This window comes from Mus caroli, unplaced genomic scaffold (genome assembly GCF_978045245.1).
Source record: "Mus caroli unplaced genomic scaffold, Mus_caroli_1 scaffold_4, whole genome shotgun sequence".
In the NCBI taxonomy this organism is placed as follows: Eukaryota; Metazoa; Chordata; class Mammalia; order Rodentia; family Muridae; genus Mus; species Mus caroli.
The window spans coordinates 133,308,989-133,330,165 of NW_028227259.1; the positions used below are offsets into that span (position 1 = coordinate 133,308,989).

The following is a 21,177-nucleotide window of genomic DNA, read 5'->3' on the forward strand; positions in this document are numbered from 1 at the left end:
AAAAGAGCTCACAAAATCAGCCAATGATAGCCGAGCGTTCTCACAATAGCAGAGAGAAAGAAATGCTGAGTGTGTGGGTCTTACTGTAACAAGGGGCAAGGGATACATTGTAGCCATCTGGCTCTCGGCTACAGCCTGTAGAACTCCATTTGATCATCAGCATACCTCTCCTGCAGACTAACTGAGACACACTCCCTGCTGGGCAACTGGCAGTCCCATGACCTGTTCCTTGTCCCTGAGGCTGTCTGTTATACTGGGCAAGTCTCAGCACCTGGCTCTAGAGTGGGCATAAGGGATGGGGCAGGGGGTCACTGTCCCAGCTGAGCACCCTGCGGACTAGCCACAGCTCCCATGCTGTTGTAAATGTCATGGTCTTGTGGTTCTTCCTTCCTCCCCACCCCGACCCCGAGTCCCTGTCCTCAGCTTCAATGTGTGCCTGGTTCTGCACGCCTCCTGCTTATGACTGGAGTGTTGATGAGCATCTGACCTTTGCTTTGTCCTCAGCCTGGACCACGATTGTCGGCCTTCTCTACCACACCATGCACTATTATCTGAAAAACATCCACCCAACCAGCACCGAGTGAGTGTTGTACAGAGATGTGGGGGTGGTATGTGGGGTGTATGCCCTTGTTTCCTGGATGGCTAACCTCAGTGGTACTCCACACTGCCACACACATGCATGGCTTTTTGTTAGTAAATTCTGGCTACCAGTACCTGTTGCCTTGTTGTTCAAGCCAGGTTGGGCTTCCAGCCCTTTGGAGAAGATTCGGGAACTTCATCAAGTGAGATCCAATAGGCTCTGGAGCAGAAGGTCAGCTATGCTCAGAGTTATCTCTTGGGCATTCTGAGCCTCAGTTTCCACATCTATAGAATGGGAAGACAGCCAACCTGCCTTTATAATCCTCTCCCTTGAGAAGATGTCTTCCCCCCACCCCCACCCCCATTTCCTTCTTCCACAGTCGGTAGGAGGAGATCGAGGAGATCGGGAAGATCAGGTACATAATTAAACTCACCCCAGGGGACAGGGGTCATTCACAAGTCAGACTTATCAGATTCCCAATGGAAACTTCTGCTCTGAACCATCCCTGACCTTGGCCATGAATAACATTGCAACCTCAGAACTCCAAACAGAGACAGGAAGCATCCGTGGGCTGTTGGAGATCAGAGTGAGGTGGGGAAATCTAGCCAGAATGGTTTTAAGCAAATGAGGAACTTGCTGGATAGCGTAAACTCTGAACATCCTACAAGCACCTGGCTTCAGGGGCAGTGTGGTCCAGGTGATGTTACCAGGTCCCATCTGTAGGCTCTTCCCAGGGCGGGCTCCCTTCTCTGTCAGGCAGTCCCCTTATAGTTTTAAGTCAGGGGACCTTGTCCTTTGGGGCTGACATCTAGCAGAGGCCGTGTCCCAGCACTCCCTCCTGGAGTCTCTTCCTCTCTGGGAAGGTTACTGAATCACGCTCTCAAACCTGAGCTGTGATGTGGTCGGGCAATGTGCTGTGCTGGCCGAAGCAGCTCTAGATGGCAGGGTTTGCTCCGGAGCCATGGACTGAGCTCTGTGTGTGGACTGAGCTATGACTGGAGGAAGAGTGATCAGCTGTGTGACCTAAGGAAACTGAGGAGCCTTCATGAGAAAAGGGACGGACAAAGAGGCAATGTGACGGTGGACGCCGCCACACGAGTACTGACCACATCCTTGTGTGTTAGGGAATACAAAGTTCAGACAGGGCAAGATGGTGCCTGAGGGAACAGGCGAGTCAATGCGCTGACATTCCAAGCCTGGGGTTAAAGACCTGTTCTTCTACATTCCCTGGTATGTTTTAAGGTCCTGCCCTATCTCACCTTCCGATCATGTCACACTTCCAAGAGGATAAAACGGAGGGACAGGAATAAGATGCTCAGTGTCAGAGGCCACATCCAGGATCAAATGTCAGTCTCAGAACACTTGGCTTCAATGTCACAGTCGAGCCACACACCCTCCCTCGAGCCCCATTTGTATGTAACCCATTTCCATTGATTGCCCAGGATCCCCGAGGCTGTGAACTGCAGAGACTGCCTGCTGTCTGTCGCCAGCCACCTGATCTCCCTGGAGGTGTCCCCACCACCCACTCTGTCCCAGAACCTATCCGGCTCTCCTCTGATCACTGTGCATCTCAGACACAAACTGGTGAGTGAAAGGTGCTTCCCTCACTGGCTCTCGGTATGGTCGGTGGACATGCCTGTGGCATGGAGTGACGAGCTGTCTGTGGGCCCAGTGCTGGGTAAGGAGCCCATTTTGCTCCCCAGAGTCCATTTCCTTCCAAGTTAGTTCTTGAAGCACATGGCTGAGCCTCACCAATGGTCTGACATTGAGTGAAGACGCTTCTACCTCCCCCCCACTCCCCGCCAACCCTGTGGCTCTTCTAGGCGACTGCAGCCCTTATGGGTATGCCCCTGGCTTGTGGCAATATTTTATTTGGAGTAGAGGGACAGCTGTCCCAGGGTCACTTAGCAGGCATGGCAAGGTAAGCAAGATGCAGAGCTGAGCTCTGTCATGCGTTGCTTAGGAGCCCGAGAATGTCGCCTCTGCTTTGGGTTTGGAAGGATGAGCTATTTGTCGAGATACACTCATTCACACTGAGGTTCTGTCATCTTTATGTAGCTCTGCCTGTAGGGAAGTGCCGTCCTGCGTCTGCTTCTTCCTCTCAGGGTAGCCAGGCCCCGCTGTGCACCAGGCTGGGCTGGAGGGAGAGAAGCTGAGCCTGGTCCCGGTGTGCGTAGGCAGGATCTTGGTTGGCAGTAAGTGCACAGGTCGTGAACACACCCAGGAACAGCTTCGGAGAACTGGTTCCATTCATTGGGGGGGAGGGGGAGAGGGAGGGGACAAAGGCTGTTTAAACCTTTGAGGGGGTCACTAGGGGCTATCTGGGTAAATGTACATCATTGATGGGGTCCAAGGTGCCGGGGATGCCTCATTTGCATGAGGAGAAACTCCAGGAGCTGCTGGACATGACTTTATAAAGAGACAGGAAGTTTAACCTGGCTACTAGCTACATGACCTCCTCTGGTGAGGGACAGAGGACAGGGACCAAGACATGACGGCCCCAGGGCAGGGTTGCGAATGATCCTATTCCTGTCCATCTCAGGATGAGATTTCTGGGGTTTGGTCACGCTTTGACCCCACTCTTGCTCCAGGCCTGGTCCTCCCAGGCCCACAGCTCCCTGGACCCATAGGTGAGAATGGCAGATTATGGGCTCTGATGTGCTGTTTGTTCCTACGATGCTCATGTGGTTGTGTGCGTGCTCACTTCTTCCTGTGCATCTCTCAAAGGCTTGTAACCGGCACCTAGCATCTCAGGAGTGCTGCTGAGCACACAGCAGAGGGTCCCCAAGGCCTTGGGAACCTCAGTGTTCCGGGTGAAGCTCTTGGAGAGGGAACTCAAGGATGATAGCAGAGATCAGGAAGCCGGGAGGAGGCATATTGGAAACCACAGTCAGGGCTACCTTCTGGAGGCAGAAAAAGGTGGAACAGGAAGCGGGGGACAAGAGCCACGGAGGGCAGAGGGCAGACAAGCTGGCCCAGAACCAGGGTTTTATGGCATCCATACACCCAGGAGAGCACACCTGTTTGTGCGCATGTGTTGACCCGCGGGCCTGCATACACTCAGGCTGGCCGGAACAAAGAAATCCAAGGTGCTAGGCACAAGTTTGTTTCCACACTCTTCCAAGGGAGGCATTCCTGCTTTTTCTCCCTCTTGTTTGCCTTGAAAGTGTCTCCAGGCTGTTGCCAGAAACCCTGGCTTTGTCAGCTGTACAGCAGTGCTGCTTGGCCCCGCCCCCTAACCTGGTTTACAGGGCTCCCAGTATTACGCAATCTCCTCATAGCACAGCAGCTGTTCCTCTGGAGAGTTCACATCTACCTGCAAAGAGACTGTGTGTGTGTGTGTGTGTGTGTGTGTGTGTGTGTGTGTGTGTATGTGTGTGTGTGTGACTCGCTTCTGAAGATGGAGTTTTTATAAGTAGTCCAGGACAGACTAACACAGAGCCTTAAAGACTGATTATCCGGATCATTACGGTCTTATGGGACTCCTCAGCAGCAGTCAAACAGCGTTCACCACCCAGATGTGCGCTCTGCCCAGCATACCCTGCCTGGAATGTAGGTGCAGGAAATGGATGGAGAGGGCTGGAATGATCATGGGGAGGCAGCAGGAGGGCAGGATGCCTGCCTGCATGCACATGCATCCGCCAACTGGTCCGGTTGGAAAGGAGATGATGGCTTATGGGAATAGGGAGACTCAGACAACCAAGGCCTCCAAAGAGCAGGTGAAGCACTGAGGACTGACCTGAATGGGGCTGTCTGTTCTGGGATCGATCGATCGTATAGGGATCGTATGTGCTTCCCTCTCAAAGGCACATATGACTGGACTGTCTCGAGTGCTGAATCTACTTAAGAAGGTAGTAGTGGGGGTCAGCGAGGCACCTCAGGGGATAGGGGCATCTGCCACCAGATCCAACGACCTGAATTTTATGCTGGGAACTCACATGGTGGAAGGACAGAGCTGGCTCCTACAAGTTATCCTTTAATCTATGCCTGTGTGTGCACATGCAAACACACACACACGTACCTATGCACACACACATGTGCACACACATATGCATACATGCTCACACAGTGCGCACACACATACACACACATGCACACTCATGTACAAATAATGTTCACACACGTTCACGTGTGCACGCAAATGCACACACATACATACTCACACACATACATAGACACACACACACGTGCATATACGTACACACATGCACACACATGTGCAAATAATGCATACACACATACTCATGCACCCATGCATGTGCACGCACACACACATAAATAAAAATGTAATTTTAAAAAATGAAGCCAATGGTGGACCCCTGGCTTTGCCCTCCCCATCCCCTAGCTCCCTATCTTGTCTGGAGGCTTGCAGGCTACCATTAGGGAAGCCAGCCTGAGAGGAAGGGATGCCCTTCCATTGCGGTGGGATTACAGGCCCTGCCCTCCCAGTGCTGTTGGTGGTCTCGTGGAGAACTCCACTTCTGCTTCCTGTGAAGTTCTGGGAAGGTGCCAGTTTGCAAACCAGAGGGGCGGGGCAAAGGAAGGGTAGGCAAAGACACATTCCCAGCTTAATGGTCGGGTGGTAGAGTTATTTTTAACAAAGAGCTTGCATGAGGGATTGTGCCTTAAAGAGGGACTGGGGAGAATTTTTATCCTACCAGAAGAGAGTAGTGATTACAGACAGTCATAAGAGGCTTTCTCTCTCTCTCTCTCTCTCTCTCTCTCTCTCTCTCTCTCTCTCTCTCTCTCTCTCTCTCTCGTGTGTGTGTGTGTGTGTGTGTGTGCGCGTGCCTGTTTGTTTTGGTTGGTTGGTTGAAGGTTCATGCTATCCTCCGGAGGATGCATAGGAGGTCTGCTGCTGAAGCTGCAGCTGCATGAAGTGGTACCTGTGGCATCCTCCCTGGGGCTGATGGGAAAGAGCAGAAGGAGCTGGGGGGATGGAGGAGGCTTTAGCACCTGTCTCCCCCAGCCATGTCTGTAAAGCATAGAATGGGTCACAGCACTGTCTGCCAGCATGTCAAAGCACATACAGGCTAGGATTGGGGCCCCAGGCTGAGGGGCTCTCTCGTCTTGTCATGGTGAATGGTAATCGTGGACTCCCCAGGGTCTTGAGAGTATAGGTACCTGTGTAGGTTTGCTTTTGATTGCCATGGTAAACACTGCAGCCATAAGCAAGTTGGGGAGGAAAGGGTTTACTTGGTGTCCTGAGCACTATCTGTCATGAAGGGAAGTCAGGCAGGAACTGAAGCAGAGGCCATGCAGGAACAGTGCTGCCTACCTTGATGCTCAAAATCATGTTCTTCTCTCTCCCTGGACCACCTGCACAGTGGTGGTGCCATCCACAATGTCTTGGTCCCCCACATCGATTATTAATTAAGAAAATGCCATACACACTTGCCTTCAGGCCAATCTGATGGGGATGTTTTTCTCAGTTGAGGTTTCTTCCTGCGTAGTCTGCTGAGCAGGTACCTGGTGAATTCCAGGGGTAGGACCATTAAAGGCCCCCAACCCATATTATAGCAATCTGCTAAAAGACCCTATAACCTAAGGCTGTATCACTCTAAATGTATGGGGTCCTGTCCACCACCCTCGATGCTCAGGCTACAGAGGATAAGTGAACCAATGAGGTTCTGGGTCAGGCCAGTGTTTGGAGCTGCCCATCTGTAGACAGATGGCATGCCCAGGCTCCATGTATCTATGGATTGGTTAGACCACAGGGATATCTGCTATGCTAGATCTCAGGTCACTGTACCAACATTCCTGGCTCCATCCCCAAGGCTGGCTGTCATGGTCCATGGTCCTCTCTAAGTGTACCAGAAGCTAGGATTTCCTTTGGAGTGCTATTTTGCTCCCGGGAGTCTGTTTCCATGAAACATGGCACATATCTACCCAGCCTTCTAGGACTCTGCGGATGATAGTGTGTGGGAAACTCCAAAGGCTCGGGGAACAAGTGACAGGTCTCCAGTCTAGTGTCCCCATGGAGCTGGAAGATAGGTCTGCATGGCACACTCAGGCATGGGATCCAGATGCTGGATATTTCCATAGCAACTGACCTCTCTGCAGAAACAGCTGTGGCCTCTTGACTCAGCAAGATGCTGTCACGATGTGGGCTTGTGGACACTGTTGGTAGGCTGTGTAGGGCATCCCGCCACATCTGTAGCCTCGGTTCACTGAACTTCTGGAGCGGAGTTCCCAGCTGGGACAACCCAATACATCTCCAGACATTGCCAGGAACGCTGGGGAAGATTCCCAGTTGAGAATCCCATCTGTTGTTGTAGTAGTAGCAGCTACCTTGTTGCCATTGCTATCCAATATTCCATTGTGTGGGCATCCTATCCCTTATTGCCTCGGGTATGCTTGGGCTGTTTTCCACTGTAGATCTTTAAGTGCCATCACTTTTCTATTCCTTTAAAAGATAGCATTTAAAAACCAGTGGTTTACAGCTATTCTTTTGCTATGGTCTGCTGTGAATGAGAAAAGGGTCTTTTTAAAAATTAATTAATTAGGTTTCCTTTATTTGTTTGTGTGTATGTATGCGTTCCTGTGTTATAGCATGTGTAAAGAGGTCAAAGGATAACTTCTGGGAGTCAGGTCTCTCCTTCTACCATGTGAGTCTCAAACTTAGGTCAACAAGTTTTAGGGCAAGCACCTTTCCCCACTAAGCCATCTTGTTGGCCCCATGAGAAGAAAAGTCTTGTAATGTTAACAAAACATTTTCTTCCTTTGCTGTGGTACTCTGGAGTACCTGGCAGCCTCTCTCTGCAAACTGTGCTGTGCTGTGAATATATATATATATATATATATATATATATATATATATATATACTTTTATTAAAAAGAGATTTATTTATTTATTTTATGTGTATGAGTTCACTGTAGCTGTCTTCAGACACACCAGAAGAGGGAGTCAGATCCCATTACAGATGGTTGTGAGCCACCATGTGGTTGCTGGGGATTGAACTCAGGACCTCTGGAAGAGCAGTCAGTGCTCTTAACTGCTGAGCCATCTCTCCAGCCCATCCCACCCCCCTTTTTGAAATCTACAAATGTCGATTGCAATAAGTCATGTTGTCTATCTATGCTTTGCTTTGTCTTTTAAAAAATTTTTTCTTTGGGTAGGGAGGTTGCAAGGGCAGACAGCAGATGCAAAGAGACAGGGAGATGAGTTGGATTGGGGTACGTGGTGTAAAACTCACAAAGCATCAATAAAAACTTTTTAGAAATTCCATCTACAATCAATATTGAGCTCTGATGGGTTCCCAACTGGCCTCTGTGGAGATCAGGGCAAATACACAGACTTGTGTCAATGTGGCGAGGCCAGCCATGCTGCCTTTTCCAGTTTTTTGGTCCAATCTGTCTGAATGTCCAGGCCAATTGCCATAAACTCCCTGGCCATTTCCACAGCTGCATCAGAGCCCACGCCCTGCCTCGCACTGTTGCATCTGGCTTTCCCCAGTCTTAAGCTGTACAGACAATGCTATGATGAATTGCCACGTGTACAGTCAGGTCTCGCTCCATGGTAACATCTTAGAAATAGAATTGCTTGGTTAAATGGCCATGCATTTTTGTCATTTCTAATTTGCTTCTGATTTTTTTAAGTCAAGGATGTTCAGAAGGAGACAGCAGACTCCTGTGCTTGGGTGAGGGTTAGGATAATTCAGAGCACACTCCCTCACTGCAATGTGAAAAGCATGTGTCAGGGCAGGGAACACCCTCCCAGGAAGCCACCTCTCTGTATGAGTGCCACATTCCCCAAACAGAGTACACAGACATGCCCATGAGATCACCCCAAGCCAAGCAGCAGAACTCAGCCAGTGTCTGAGTGCCCACCCCACACACAGTCCCATCCCAGTGTGGGCTGTGCAGGGAACATGCTAGAACATTCCAGACCTACCTGATGTGTGCTCACTCCTGTTGGGTGTGAGCCTGGGAGTGTAGTTACTGGTCCTGGAGGCAGACATGTCTGTGTATGTCATTGATAAACAGCACCAATGACTGATCTCTTTTCCCCCAACCATCACACGCCCCAGAGAGCATGTGAACCTGCCAATCATGTTGGGGATTGTCAGTCTTCTCCAGGCTGGCCACCCACGGGGCTTATGTTGCTTCGTTCTGGTTTCCATTTATTTATTTTTTCCTCCATGACACTGGTGACCTCTTTATGTGTCTACCGGGCATCCTCATACTCTTTTGTATATATAAAGAATCCATCCCATCTCCCTATCCAGTCACTGATTTTGTTTCCGTATCGATTTTCAGTTCTCGGGCCCTTCTCGGATGCGAGGCATCTGTACAGCCAACTCCTTCTTCCACCACGGCTGGCCTTTTTGCTCTCAGGGTGTCTGTTGATGAGTGGCTGGCTTTAAATTTTCATGCAAGCCCATTTATCAAGCTCCTGCCTCGAGCTTCGTGCCCTTTGGTGTCCCAGTCAAGAAATCTCATCTGACTGGAGGTCACAGAGAAACTCCGGGACTGCTTGAAGCCTTCTGAGCTCACTTCCATTAAGTTCTGCAGTTGTTGCCTAATTGTGTCTGTGTGTGATGAGGCAGGGCCAAGATTGATTTCCCCTATACTCGTGCCCAATTATGGGACTCCACCTGTTGGCAAGCTAAACCTCCGCCTTAGGCTGCCCATCCTTGCTGCCTTTCCCATCCATCAAACTGGCTGTTTGCACCTCCCTAACTTCAGTGGCTTTATGCTAAAGCCGCGCTACCCATCACGCTTCGCCTTGGCTGTTGATGGCGGAATCTACATTTTTAACCACTGTTGTTCACTGCGGATGGTGCCTTCAGACAGATCCTAAGATCAGCACTGTCACCACCGGGGCTCATTAGCCTGCTTCCCACTTAGCTCTAGACTCTGATGGGCAAAAAACTTACATCTGCTTGTTTCTGTTTGAGTCCCTTTGATTGCGGAGCGCCCTTCCCTGAGTGGCTCCGCCATCTGCATTTTTCTTTCAGATCATGCACTTTTGCCTTGTTTGTTTTTTTTTCTGGGGGGGGGGGTATGTGTTGTGTGCCTCATTACCGACTTCTAAGAGCCCTCCTCATCTTACAGATAGCTTGTTGCCTGCTGCAATGGGCCATTGTTGCAGCTTGTTTTTTTTTTTCCTTTGACACTTTTTTGCCTCGTGCAAGTTAAAGCATTCTATATTGTCAAAGCTGTCAACCGTTTCCTCTAGAAAGGCATCCCAGCTCCCTACGACCGCTGTGACAAATCCGCATAAACCTAGTGGCTTGGAACAACATTTCTGTATTATCTGAGAACCCTGGAGGCCTGGTGGGCAAAGGCAGTCAGTCTCCTTGTGCTAAACTCCAGGTGTCAGAGGCCCCCAAGGACAGCTTCTTTCTTGCCTTCCTAGCTTCTGCAGACACTCATAGCTTTAATGAGAGCTTTCTTCAAACCATCTATGGACCGGCCATCCCCTTGCTGTCTCTCCGACTCTCCCCTCTCTAGTTCCAACCCTGCTACCTCCCTCTTGCAAGGACTGCATGATGACTTTGGACCACTTGAGTGACCTTTGCATGAAGGGTATTGTTGGCACAGAACCTTTGCCACATGGAGACAGCCCCTACCTCCTTCTCAGGACTGGGGTGCAGGCCCCATAGGCAGACAGTTGTCATCTTTATTAGAGAATAGGACTGTGCGGGCTGTCGAGTCTTCTTCCTTCTTCATCCATTTGGTGGCTGAGATTGTGTGTGTGCGTATGTGTGTGTGTGTGTTCAAACCTTTCTTCTCTTGGTGACAAGATACTCCAAGTGTCACAGGAGTGTCATGAGTGCCACTCCCATGCCTAATAAAGAAGGCCAACCATGGGGTTTCCCTTACTGTGTATCAGGGCACTGAGGGGCACTGGTCAATAACTGAAGGAGGAAAAGCCATTTGGCTTCCTTCTAGGGATCAACTCTGGGGCCTGCACAGCGGGGGCAACCCTTGGTTTGCCTCAGAAGGCACAGTTACCCTTTTCTACCTCCAGCCCCGCCTGTATGGAACCAGGCAGCTGACCAGGCACCCCTGTGAAATGCCACCAAGCGCCTGTGAGCGGCCTGAGTGTCTCCCAGTGTTTGGACTCTGGCAATAGTGAGTCACAGAAAGGGAATCCTCTCCACAGGGTGCCCTTTGAAGCTCCCTGCAGACTCAGACAGGAGCCTGTCTTTACCCTGGAGGACACACAGATACCCGGGACCCTACTGAAGCCCCCACATGGTAGGAGCAAACCCTCCATTGCCAGCCAGGCTTGGGGACCCCTGGTGCAACTTTGCAGAGAAATCCACAGCTTCCCCCTCCACAGGCAGTGCGAGTTCTTCCAGGTTCCCCATGTGTGCCGACACCAACTTTGGAAATTCTACATGCGGGTGGGTTTTGTAGCTCACTCTGGTGTTCCTGTGCACACCTCCCAGCTTCCATATGTCACCTTTTATAGAGAAGGCAGCCCTGTGGGTCTCCGCAGGGCCCTTTCTCATTTGCGGTGGCTTGTGGTCTCCAAAAAGGGAGTTTCCATGGCACTTAGCTATCGTGTGTGACTCTTTTGCTCTCAGGAGCCCATTGTTGGTTTCCTCCCCTGCATGTTGGGCAGACAGTGGATGATGGTGGGACTGGGTTCTTTAGGTCACTGGGAGCATTGTCTCTGAAGGGGATAATGGGACCCTGTTCTCCTCCTCTCTCCCTCTTTTGATTTCTGGCCATGAGGTGAAGAGGTTTGTTTCATCGCCATGCATTCTTTGCTGCTGCCATCTGGAACCTCAGGAGAGCTCCAAAGCACTGGGTACTCGCCCGTTTGTGCGGAGGAACGCAGAAAACTGGGAACTCAAAACAGCCCCTTGAGTGTGTTTGCAAGAGTTGTAGTGATACAAGCTGAGTACACTGCCTAGGGACAGCAGCCGGCACAGAGAGGGCTAAGATGCGGTTTATACTGTCAGGGCTTCCCCCAACTCTTGCTCCAGTGAAGAGGCCATGAATTCACCAAAGTTTCTTAGTATATCTGCCCAGTGTTCACCTCTGTTAAACCAAGACATCACCAGCATAGGTCCCCAAAGCCCCTGTAGGGTCAGAGTGCTACAGAGAGGCCTGCCTGGGGTCTCTTGTGGGCAAGCCATTACTACATGGGCTGCTTTTTTTTTTAAACTTGGGTGGCTTGAGTGTGCCCTAGAATGCGCTTGGTAGACTTGTGCATACTTGGCTTCCCGCTTTTATATGGATGGAGGGTATGGTGAGGTTCAGTGTGGGATTGGTCTTCAGTTGTCACTCACTGATTTCCCAACACTGATGGGTGTCTGGACAGACAGCTCCCGTGGTGCAGAAGGAACACACTTCTGCTAGAGCTGACAGGTGATAACAGAGATGAACCTGGGGGTGGGGGGGTTGGTGGAGGGACAGGGGAACACAGTGGTCTCTGGGACTGTGAAGAGGGAGAGTCCAGCCAGAGCCATTCGACAGCAACTTTCCTGGGCCCATTTCCACGGCTGCTGTGTGAGGTAGGAAGACCAGCCCAGGGTGTGCCTGGACATCGGTGAATGTGGCTTGCTATGCCTCCCAGGTGGGGCAACCCTACCCTCTGCCAATGCTGCTGCGTAAGAGAGAAAGGCTCAACTTCCATCTGCATCTGAGTCTCATGCCCCCATCTTCCAGTGGCCTCTACTATCACCCAGATAAGATAGCCACAGCCTCCTAACTGCCCCCTCTTTCAGATTTGCCCCTTCTTGTAACTTAGTACCCAGAGGACTATTCTAAATGTGGCTGGAGAGACAGCTCAGTGGTTGAGAACATGGGCTGCTCTTGCAGAGGACTAGGGTTCAATTCCCAGCATCTGCATGGCATGCACCAGCCATCCAGTTCCATCGGGGCTCTGTCGCCATCTTCTGGCCTCTGTAGGCACTGCAAGCAAAACCGCTCACGCATATAAAAAAAAAAAAGAAATTAATAAATCTTCAAAGTGTTTTAAAACAGTCACCCATCTGCTTAAAACTTTTCCTCGTGTCCTCTACACTCCCAGCCTCAAGCCACCACAACCTCCTCCTGGCTCTTCCCCACCCGAGTCAGGACCTAGGCTTACATTCTTCCTCCACCAATGGGATGTTCTCCTCCAGGCACCTGCATGGTTACCACCATCCCAGATTCTGTCCCACAACCCAATCATCCTCCAAGAGCCAGCCATACAACACATCCACACCCTATCATCCCTGCTACCTTTATTCCCTATCTGTCTTCTCTAGTAAAGAGAGAGAGAGAGAGAGAGAGAGAGAGAGAGAGAGAGACAGGTAAGGATGGGGTTGTGGAGGGGAGAAGGGCAAAAGAGGAAGAATACGACCTCTAGGGCTCTACCAATTTGCAGACTGAATAAATGAATGAAAGAAGACTTTGCACATAGCTCTCTGACCCTGAGTCACATGGGCACACAACCGGTCAGGGTGAGCCCAGCCATGCCACCTGAGCTCCGAGGACCGTGATTCTTACCTGAGCCTCTTCCTTCACTATCTGGCCTTGACAACACTGTTCCTGGACACCTATGTTTCCACTTCTGGTCCCCACCCTGGCTAAGCACAGAGGAGTTCTTTGCCTGTTTGTTCTGGAGCCTCCTCATTGACCTTGAGAAGCTACAATAGTCTTGTGAGCCTCCCTTCCAGGGCCCACACACAGCATGGACGGCTCCCATCTGGTCCCCACCCCCACCCCACCTTTCTCGCCCAGGTGCTTTGACACCTGAGGTTCCTTCTGCTCTCCACCCATCCAGGTTCCGGTGACTCTCCTCACCCCTCATGGAGCTGGTGAGGCTTGCCCTCCAAGTCCCTCCCTCAGGACATCTATGTCCTCCTGGAGTCATTGATGTTTCTTTGAGGCCCGGATCTGTACATTTGTTCCTGTGTGTAGGTGTGGCATGCAGCACACAGTAGGAGCTGCCACTGCAGGGGAAACACCCTAGTCCTGATCCCTAGTCAGCTTTGGACGGGGGAGGGGTGGGGGCGGGGGCAGGTATCAGGCCCAAGGCTTAAGAGTTCCTTGGGCCTGGGAGACTCACAGCACTGAGCTGGAGCGCGAGTCTCTGTGGTAGAGCTCCAGCTGCGCCCTGTTTCTCCACACTCCGCCTAGGCTGAAGCCCCCACCGCTTCCCCACCAAGCCAAAGTCTCTTTGCTGTGCCTAGATGATGGCTCAGGGGCAAGTCACCAGTCCTGCAGAGGAGGCTCACTTACTTGTTCTAAGACTGGACAATGGAGAAACTGCAGGAGGCAGAGGCTGAGACAGCGCTATTGTTAAGTCCCAGAGAAGCTATATTGTAACGATGCTAATGGGGGTCAAAACAAAAGGAGAAAAATCCGCCCACTTCCCTAGGTCTGGGTCTAGCTTCACAGATGTCTAATGCACACAGAGGGTTACGTGGCGGGAATTACAATGTAGCCGAGATCTGTTTCCTTGGCTAATTATTTTCACCGTCTCTACAAAAGCAAACTGGTCTCTGGGAGATTTATTCACACAGAAATCACTGCAGAGGGGAGCCGAGTGCTGTCAAGGATCTGGTGTGCTCTTTGTTTATCTGGCTTCTTTGCAAAAATGGATCCTCGTTTTATTTATTTATGGGGGTGGGGGAGGAATCACAGGTGTCCTGGCTCACCTGTGGAGCGCAGAAACAAAGAAACAACTCCCGAAAGTTTCCACCAAGTGGGTCCCAGGGATGGAACTCAAATTGTCAGGCTAAGCAGCAAGCGACTTTACCTGCTGAACCATCTCCCCAGCCCCACATGCATTGGGAGTTTTTTAAGATTACTTGGCATCAGTGGAGTGTGTCTCTGCTTAGGTGCTTTCTCTTTTTCCCAGACTCCTTCCTGCAGCAGGCACTGGGGTCGCCAGAGCCACAAGTCAGTCATCCTGAAGCCGAGGGATGGAATCTCCATCACTCTGCTGGGCCGCGTACTCTGGTTTCTGTCCTAGCTTTTAGAACTCAGGCAGATGCAGAGATATGTCACCTCGTCTTTGCCTGTGGTTCCAGTGATTAGTACGGTAGATGACCTGGCTTCACTGTCACAACGGAAAAACCACCCACAGTGCTGGCTACCACCCACGGGTGCTGATACTGGGATTCCTCCAGCCTCCCAGCCTCATCTGTCACATTGTTGGGTGCCTACTCTTATCTGACAGCCCAGGGCCACCTCTCCTCCTGAGAGGAACAAGGCCTTTGGTGACATTGGTCTATCCTGCGGGCATGCTCCTTTTCTTCCTGCATAGAGGGCAAGGCTAGGGGCTGAAATTGAATATTTGGTTTCTGGAGCAAATGAGGCAGGTGTAGTGCCCAGGGTTACCCAGTACATGTGAACCCCTTATCATTTGCACCCCGTAATGAAACATAGGTGATAGAGGACCCACTTTCCTAAGTCGAGAATAGAGCCGACAGTGAGCCAGGTTGAGCTGGCCTTGCTGGTGGAATTAGAAGAAACCAAGTCAGAGTTGCACCTCACAGCTCAGGGGAGTACCTGCCCCACCTTCTGATCGCTGACTGTGCAGATAACACTGGCTGATGGTTAAACATCTCAGCGCATGCGCACTCACATACACAGGAATGGGGCTTACTTAGGCTGACCCCTGGGGGCAAGCACTGGCCTCATGGTGAAGGATCCTGGTGAGGGATTTGTGTTTGTTTGCTTCTCCAAGACTCTAAGAATGATGTGCAAGAATGCAGGTCATTGAGAAATTGCAGAAATGACCAGGATGGATTCCTTAAGATGTTCCGTGCCCACAGACCATAGGGCCAGACCCATCTTCTCTGATTAAGTCCCCAAGGATGGGCAACTAGAGCTGGCAGGCAGGAGCATTTCCTGGATGCATGTTGCTCCTCTCTTGGTGATAGTGGAGAGGTGATACTGAGGCCCCAGAGGCCCTGACTTCCTTTCTGTTTTAAAATAATGAATTGTGAGCAGAAGCCCATGTTATTACTACATTTGGATGTTTGGTTTTGATACTTGGTCTCACTTTAGAAGCCCTGGTTGATCTGGAATCTCATACTTGCGATGTAGCCCGGGCTAATCTTTAAACTCATAGCCATCCTCCTGTCTCTACTTTCTGAGTACTGGGATTACAGTTGTGCATAGCTTAGAGCTGCAAGACACCACATACAAATCAGGATTTACATATTCCATTGATGTGGGAGGGTGTGTGTGTGTGTGTGTGTGTGCACGCGCGAGTGCTTGTGCCAGTGTGTGCATTAGGTGGGTGGGGTGGGTCATTAGGACAGGCATGTGGAGCCTCTCAGCTTATCTGTCTTCTGCCTCTGCTACACTGATACTGTCTTGTCTCTCTTCCGTCCCTGTTTCCCACTTCCCCTCCTCATTTTTTCCCTACTCCTCCTCTTTTAAGTAGCACCCCATTTCTCCTTTTTGTCCCCCTCTTTTCTGTCTTCTTTTTCCCCATCCCCTCTGGCTTGCATGCCCGCCCGCCCAGTCTTTCCAAACAGAAACATGATTTGGAGTCCCAACTTTGATGTGTGGTGGTTATGTATCTTACGTCACACATAAGATAAATGTATGTTATTCCTTCTGATCGGGGTAGAGTACAGGCCAGAAGGTCCCATGTGCCACCAGCTCAGCGTACATCATTCAGACCATGGACTAGACGGCTCTGATGATTCTTATGTTTGTGGGGACCTGAGACAACACGGTGACCATTCTGGGGGCAGCCTGCTCTCACCAGCTATGTCATGATGTAATCCATACAAATCCCCCAAATGCATACCTGTTCCAACTCTCTAGTTTGGAGTAGACCCTGCCCCCATCACAGGCCATGTGACCACCAAACAGGGCAGTGGCCATTAGAGCACCATGGGGTTATAGACAGGAAAGGCACTGAGTTCCACGGGCGTCCCTGCCGCTGGCTCGGAAGGTATTGCTGTCTTCAGTGAGAGGACTCCTCCCTTCTTATTCGTCATTTTCCTCCTTGCTGTGAACAGACACCTGGCAGAAGCAATTTAGAGGAAGCAGGTTTTATTTTGCTTCACGGTTCAGGGCAGATAGTCCACCATGGTGGTGGGAGCGGCTTGGGTCTGTAGTGGCAGGGATCTGAAGCTGCTTATTGACATCGCTAAGGACCAGGAAGGAGAGAACAGACTGCATGAAGGTCTGGCCTACCAACTCCCAAGGCTGTTCAAACACTTTGCAGTTTTCCTGATCTGTTCTGGCAGGCACATCCACTAGGTCTCCTAGCATCTTCCATGGGTCTTCTCAGGTATCCATTCGAGCCAAGGAGTGATATCCATACAACCGGAGTGATCTGCCAGGTGTCCATACTTGGGAAGTGCCTTTTGCTCTGCTGTTCTTCAAGCCAGAATTTAAAGTACCAGGCCCTCAATCTGTTCCACTGGTGACAGCTGAGGCTATGTTGATTCATACACAGCTTCAGGTGGGAATAGTCAGACAGTGGGCAAAGCCAGGCACTGTGTTCAACCCTCTATTCCCCTGAGTGTCTGGTTAGAACATGGCCTCCCCTTCCCTGCAGTTCAGAACCCCTTCTGTATAGGAGCCCTCCTATTCAGGGCTCCTCTCTCAGTTGGAGCGTCGGCTGTCCTGAAGGGGCAAAGGGAGAATGAGGAACAGGACAGGACACTCTAAGTACAGAGACAAGGTGGCATGTGTCCTTGGTGTCCCTGGAACACTGAGAGCTCCTTCAAAGTTAACTCTGTATATTTAACAAGACGCTGCCCTGTAGACCCGTGGTTCCCTCCTGCAGGAGCCACTTGGGAGAAGAGAGATAAAGTTTGCTGGGACTCTGTCTTGGCCAAGAAATTCACAACTGGGAGTCGAAGCCAGGCTTTAGGCCCCTGGGGAAAGTGGAAAACTGCTGGCCTGCAGGGTGTGGGCCCTGTGCTGCCTCTGACCCTGCACCCGCTGCCTGGCCACATGCAGCAAGCTTCCGTGTATAATGTGAGCACCCTTCTGCCCTGCACACTGCAAACATGACAGTCCGACGGCCTCAATCACCCCGAGGGAGGAAAAGAATCTTGCCCTGAGGTTTGGGCTTTGACCCTGGGTGACTAAGGTCAGCTGCTAGTGGAGCTTTGGCCACACTAGCTCCATCCACAGGAGGATGTTGCTGCTCCGTGGACCCAGGGGTGCACTCAGGACAAAGTGAGCAGGAAGGGCTACTAGGATGGGCAGGGGAATGAGCTGGGAAACTTTATTCAACTGTGAAGTGTTTGAATGGCCTTGAGGGTTAGAGATCCGCCTTGTGTGCTGTCTGCTCTCCTCCAGATAGGGTTGGCTTGTTTGTTTAACTACAGAATGGAAACTTCTATGGCTTGATCCCTGGGGCAAGTTAGTTCATTCATTTTTTCTTTCTTTCTTTCTTTCTCTCTCTCTTTCTTTCTCTTTTCTTCTTCTTCTTCTTCTTCTTCTTCTTCTTCTTCTTCTTCTTCTTCTTCTCCTCCTCCTCCTCCTCCTCCTCCTCCTCCTCCTCCTCTCCTTCTCCTCCTCCTCCTCCTCCTCCTCCTCCTCCTCCTCCTCCTCTCCTTCTCCTTCTCCTCCTCCTCCTCCTTTTCCTCTTCTTCCTCCTCCTCCTCGTCCTTCTTTTTTTGAGGAAGCAGAGCATGACAGGACAGGCAACTAGGCTCCCACGGGCCTTCCTGGAGCTTTGCCAAATAAGGTTCCCGGGCCTCCCACATAATAGGTCGTGTAGACCGATATATCCAGCCAGGGCAGGGATCACATGTCAGCAAAGGCGCTCTTAGTTTGGGTCATGAGAGGATAGACGTTGACCTGTTACCTATAAAGCTTGCTTACTTAGTGTGGGTTCCTGAGGAAGGATGTGGGCTCAGTAAGGAGCGGTATCTCTGAAAGGGTGGTGGCTGGCAGTTCTGCCTCCTCCTCCTTCCCCTCCCCCAGAGTTCATTTCTGCCCAGCCCATTCTGTAGCTGGTGGGCATGCTGGCTGTTCTTTCTGTGAGTCCTGTACAGATGTGGAGAAGGGCTGTCTACCTCTCTGCTCTGAACATATGGCTTCTGGAGAGAGTTAGATGGGCCGGAGTTATGCAAGCCTGGCTGTGCCTTGAGGTTCCTCTGATGGACAGGGTGGGGGCCCGCTAAGCTCCATCTCAGCCAACACTCAGATCTGCACTTTGCCCCACATGATCATAGGTTGAGTCGCTGCTTTTTATAGTTCTGCTAAAAGACTTGTCTGCTGAGAATCTGCCCCCTGTTTGAGGGCAGGGCCAGCCCTCTCTCTGGGTTCCACTCCAGCGGGCCCATGTGGTAGCGTTACCACAGGTCTGGCTTTTCCTCATGCTCAGGGTGAAAGACAGAGAAGAAGGGAGAAGGAAGGGAAGAAGATGGCAGACCAGCCATAAGGGACAAGCGAGGGACAATGAGGGGACCCAGGAGCTTTCCAAGGGGAAGCACCTCATTAGATCTATTGTCAGTGGTCCAATCCCTTGGTCTCTGGCCTCAGTTTCCCTCATTGGGTGGGGCCTTTGGTGATATGGGATGGCCACAGCAAGTTCCAGCAGCAGGACTCAGGCTGTGTGCTTGGCTTCCCAGAGGGGAAGGTCATGGCTGTCATGGCGGTCCTGACACCAGATGTGACCTTATGTCTGCTCTGAGCTCCTCTCTTGGTCTTGTTCCCCGCACACACACACACCTCATCTCTCTTCCTTCAGGAGGTGTGCAGTGCCCACATTTGCCTCCTGTTGATAAATGTGTCTCCCCGAATGCCTGCACAGTCATTTGCCCCTGGTTTTAGCACAGTCAGCCCACCATTCCCAGAACAATGTGCTCATAGTATAATGTTCAGTCTGTACCGAGTCTACACCAAGTGACCATTTAACCAGAAGTGGTCCTCTGGTGGGGGCAGTTAAAGCTTTGAGAGTCTCTGGCTATCTGTCACCAGCATGATGACTGGGCGCTGTTTGCCTAGCTGTGACCGAAGGGTGTAAGGAGGCTGCAGGGATGGAGTCAGGATGCTGATCCAAGGACCAACCTCATAGGGATTTCCTTGCTCAGATGGAAGAAGGATAAAGAATTGAGCCACCTGGTGCAACCGGCCATCCTATGGTAGCATCAGTGGGGTGTCCCAGAGGCATCGACAGCAAGGTCTGTGACTGGAGTCTGAGGGTGAGGTGGAGGCTGTTACCAGGTGCAGATCCAGCCCCTCAGCCTGAATAGTAGGGTGACAGCTCAGGATTCCCAAGCAGTCAACCTGGGTGGTCAAGGAAATGACCTCCACTCTATCTCAGCTGCCTTTGTCCCTGTGGAACTGAGCAAAAGTATTCCATTTACAGAGTGCCAGGAAATGGGTTGGATACACGAAGTCCCAGAATCGTGTGCAGGAAGCTGGGGATTTGGCATGTCCTAGCCAGAACAATGGGCTTGCTGCCCACTGGTGGCTCTTAGAGAGCACGTGTCCCCATCTCCTCAATGGAAACCACCATTGTCATCTGCCTAGGCTCCATCAAGACATCCGCCGTGGCAGCTGTAGCTTGTGTCCTTGGAAGTTTCCAGGCTGCTTGTTCTTCACTTCTTGGCCATATTGACATCTTTCCCCTCACTTCCACTTGTGTGTCTGGACAGGAAGCTCTCTGATGTCTAAGTGGCGGGGGTGGGGCAGAATTGCATCATGCAGCAGGGTAGGGCTCTGAGACACCTGCCCTCGAGGTCAGCCCAGGACACAGGCTACATCAAAGGGTTGGCACCCTGCCGTATCATGCAGGAGACTGGAGGTTGGTGCTGCCCACCCAATGATCATGGCTATGTTCTATTAGATCTGGGTGATAGCCCCTATGTCTTTTCCCTATTGGATTGCGCCTGCTCTGCCAGAGAGCAAGGTAGATGGCTGATGCTGATAAAACCCATGGAACCCCGAGGGTCTTGCCCCTTCACTTGCCTGAGCCCATTTGGGCATTCCACTGTCTGGGCCATTGCCAGTGGTAAGTGTTTTTCTTGGATGTGTTTCTTTGTTCGGGCTGTTTAATTCGGCTTAAGTGCTCTGCTGAGCAGGGAAATCTGCCTCTCAAGTAAAAGCCTTTTCATGGAGCACCATGGTGCTTCGGGAAAGACCTGAAGTGGGATTTTTTTTGTGTATGTGCCCCTGGGAGTGACAGTAACGTCCCAGAAGCAATCAGCTGTAACCCCATGGTAACCCCGTAAATAGGGTTGTTTCTCTGAATTTTAGGGATCGTTAAGTGAATAAATAGAACTCACCTTTGCCCAGGGACGTGGAGCCCAGACCCACCCCACAGTGTGTGGCAAGCATCTGTGTCCATAGCGGGTATTGCTGATGCATGGCATTTGGTTTGGGGAAGTGAGGCACAGATCACAAGTAGGAATGGGTTCAGTTTTTAATGTATTTCTTTTTCTATTAATTAAATCTGTCATTTGACAGTTTTGCACACATATATAATGCATACTGACCACTCTGACCCCCTTATACCTACTCCCAGACCCCCCTACTGTCACAGGCTACAGTGCATTGTTACCTACAAATCTTTCTCGCCATTATACCTATTTGTTTTGTGGCCCAGTGAGTTTAAAATGTGCCGGCTGGTCTGTAGGTATCTGTTGGAGCCTTGTGGACTTGGTGACTCCACCCATTTTTAGAGTCTTCCAAATAGCCAATAGTTTAGCAGTAAG

At 51.1% G+C, this 21,177-nt stretch overlaps 1 protein-coding gene across 2 annotated transcripts in view; it reads left to right on the forward strand.

Moving 5' to 3' along the window:
* Positions 1 to 21,177, forward strand: part of Adgrd1 (adhesion G protein-coupled receptor D1) — a 117,338-nt gene that overhangs the window by 44,959 nt on the left and 51,202 nt on the right. For both annotated transcript variants that reach the window (XM_021162937.3, XM_021162936.3), the window contains 2 exons: positions 505 to 580; positions 2,023 to 2,164. In XM_021162937.3, the coding sequence (XP_021018596.1) occupies positions 505 to 580; positions 2,023 to 2,164 (218 nt within the window). The remainder of the gene's footprint in view (positions 1 to 504; positions 581 to 2,022; positions 2,165 to 21,177) is intronic.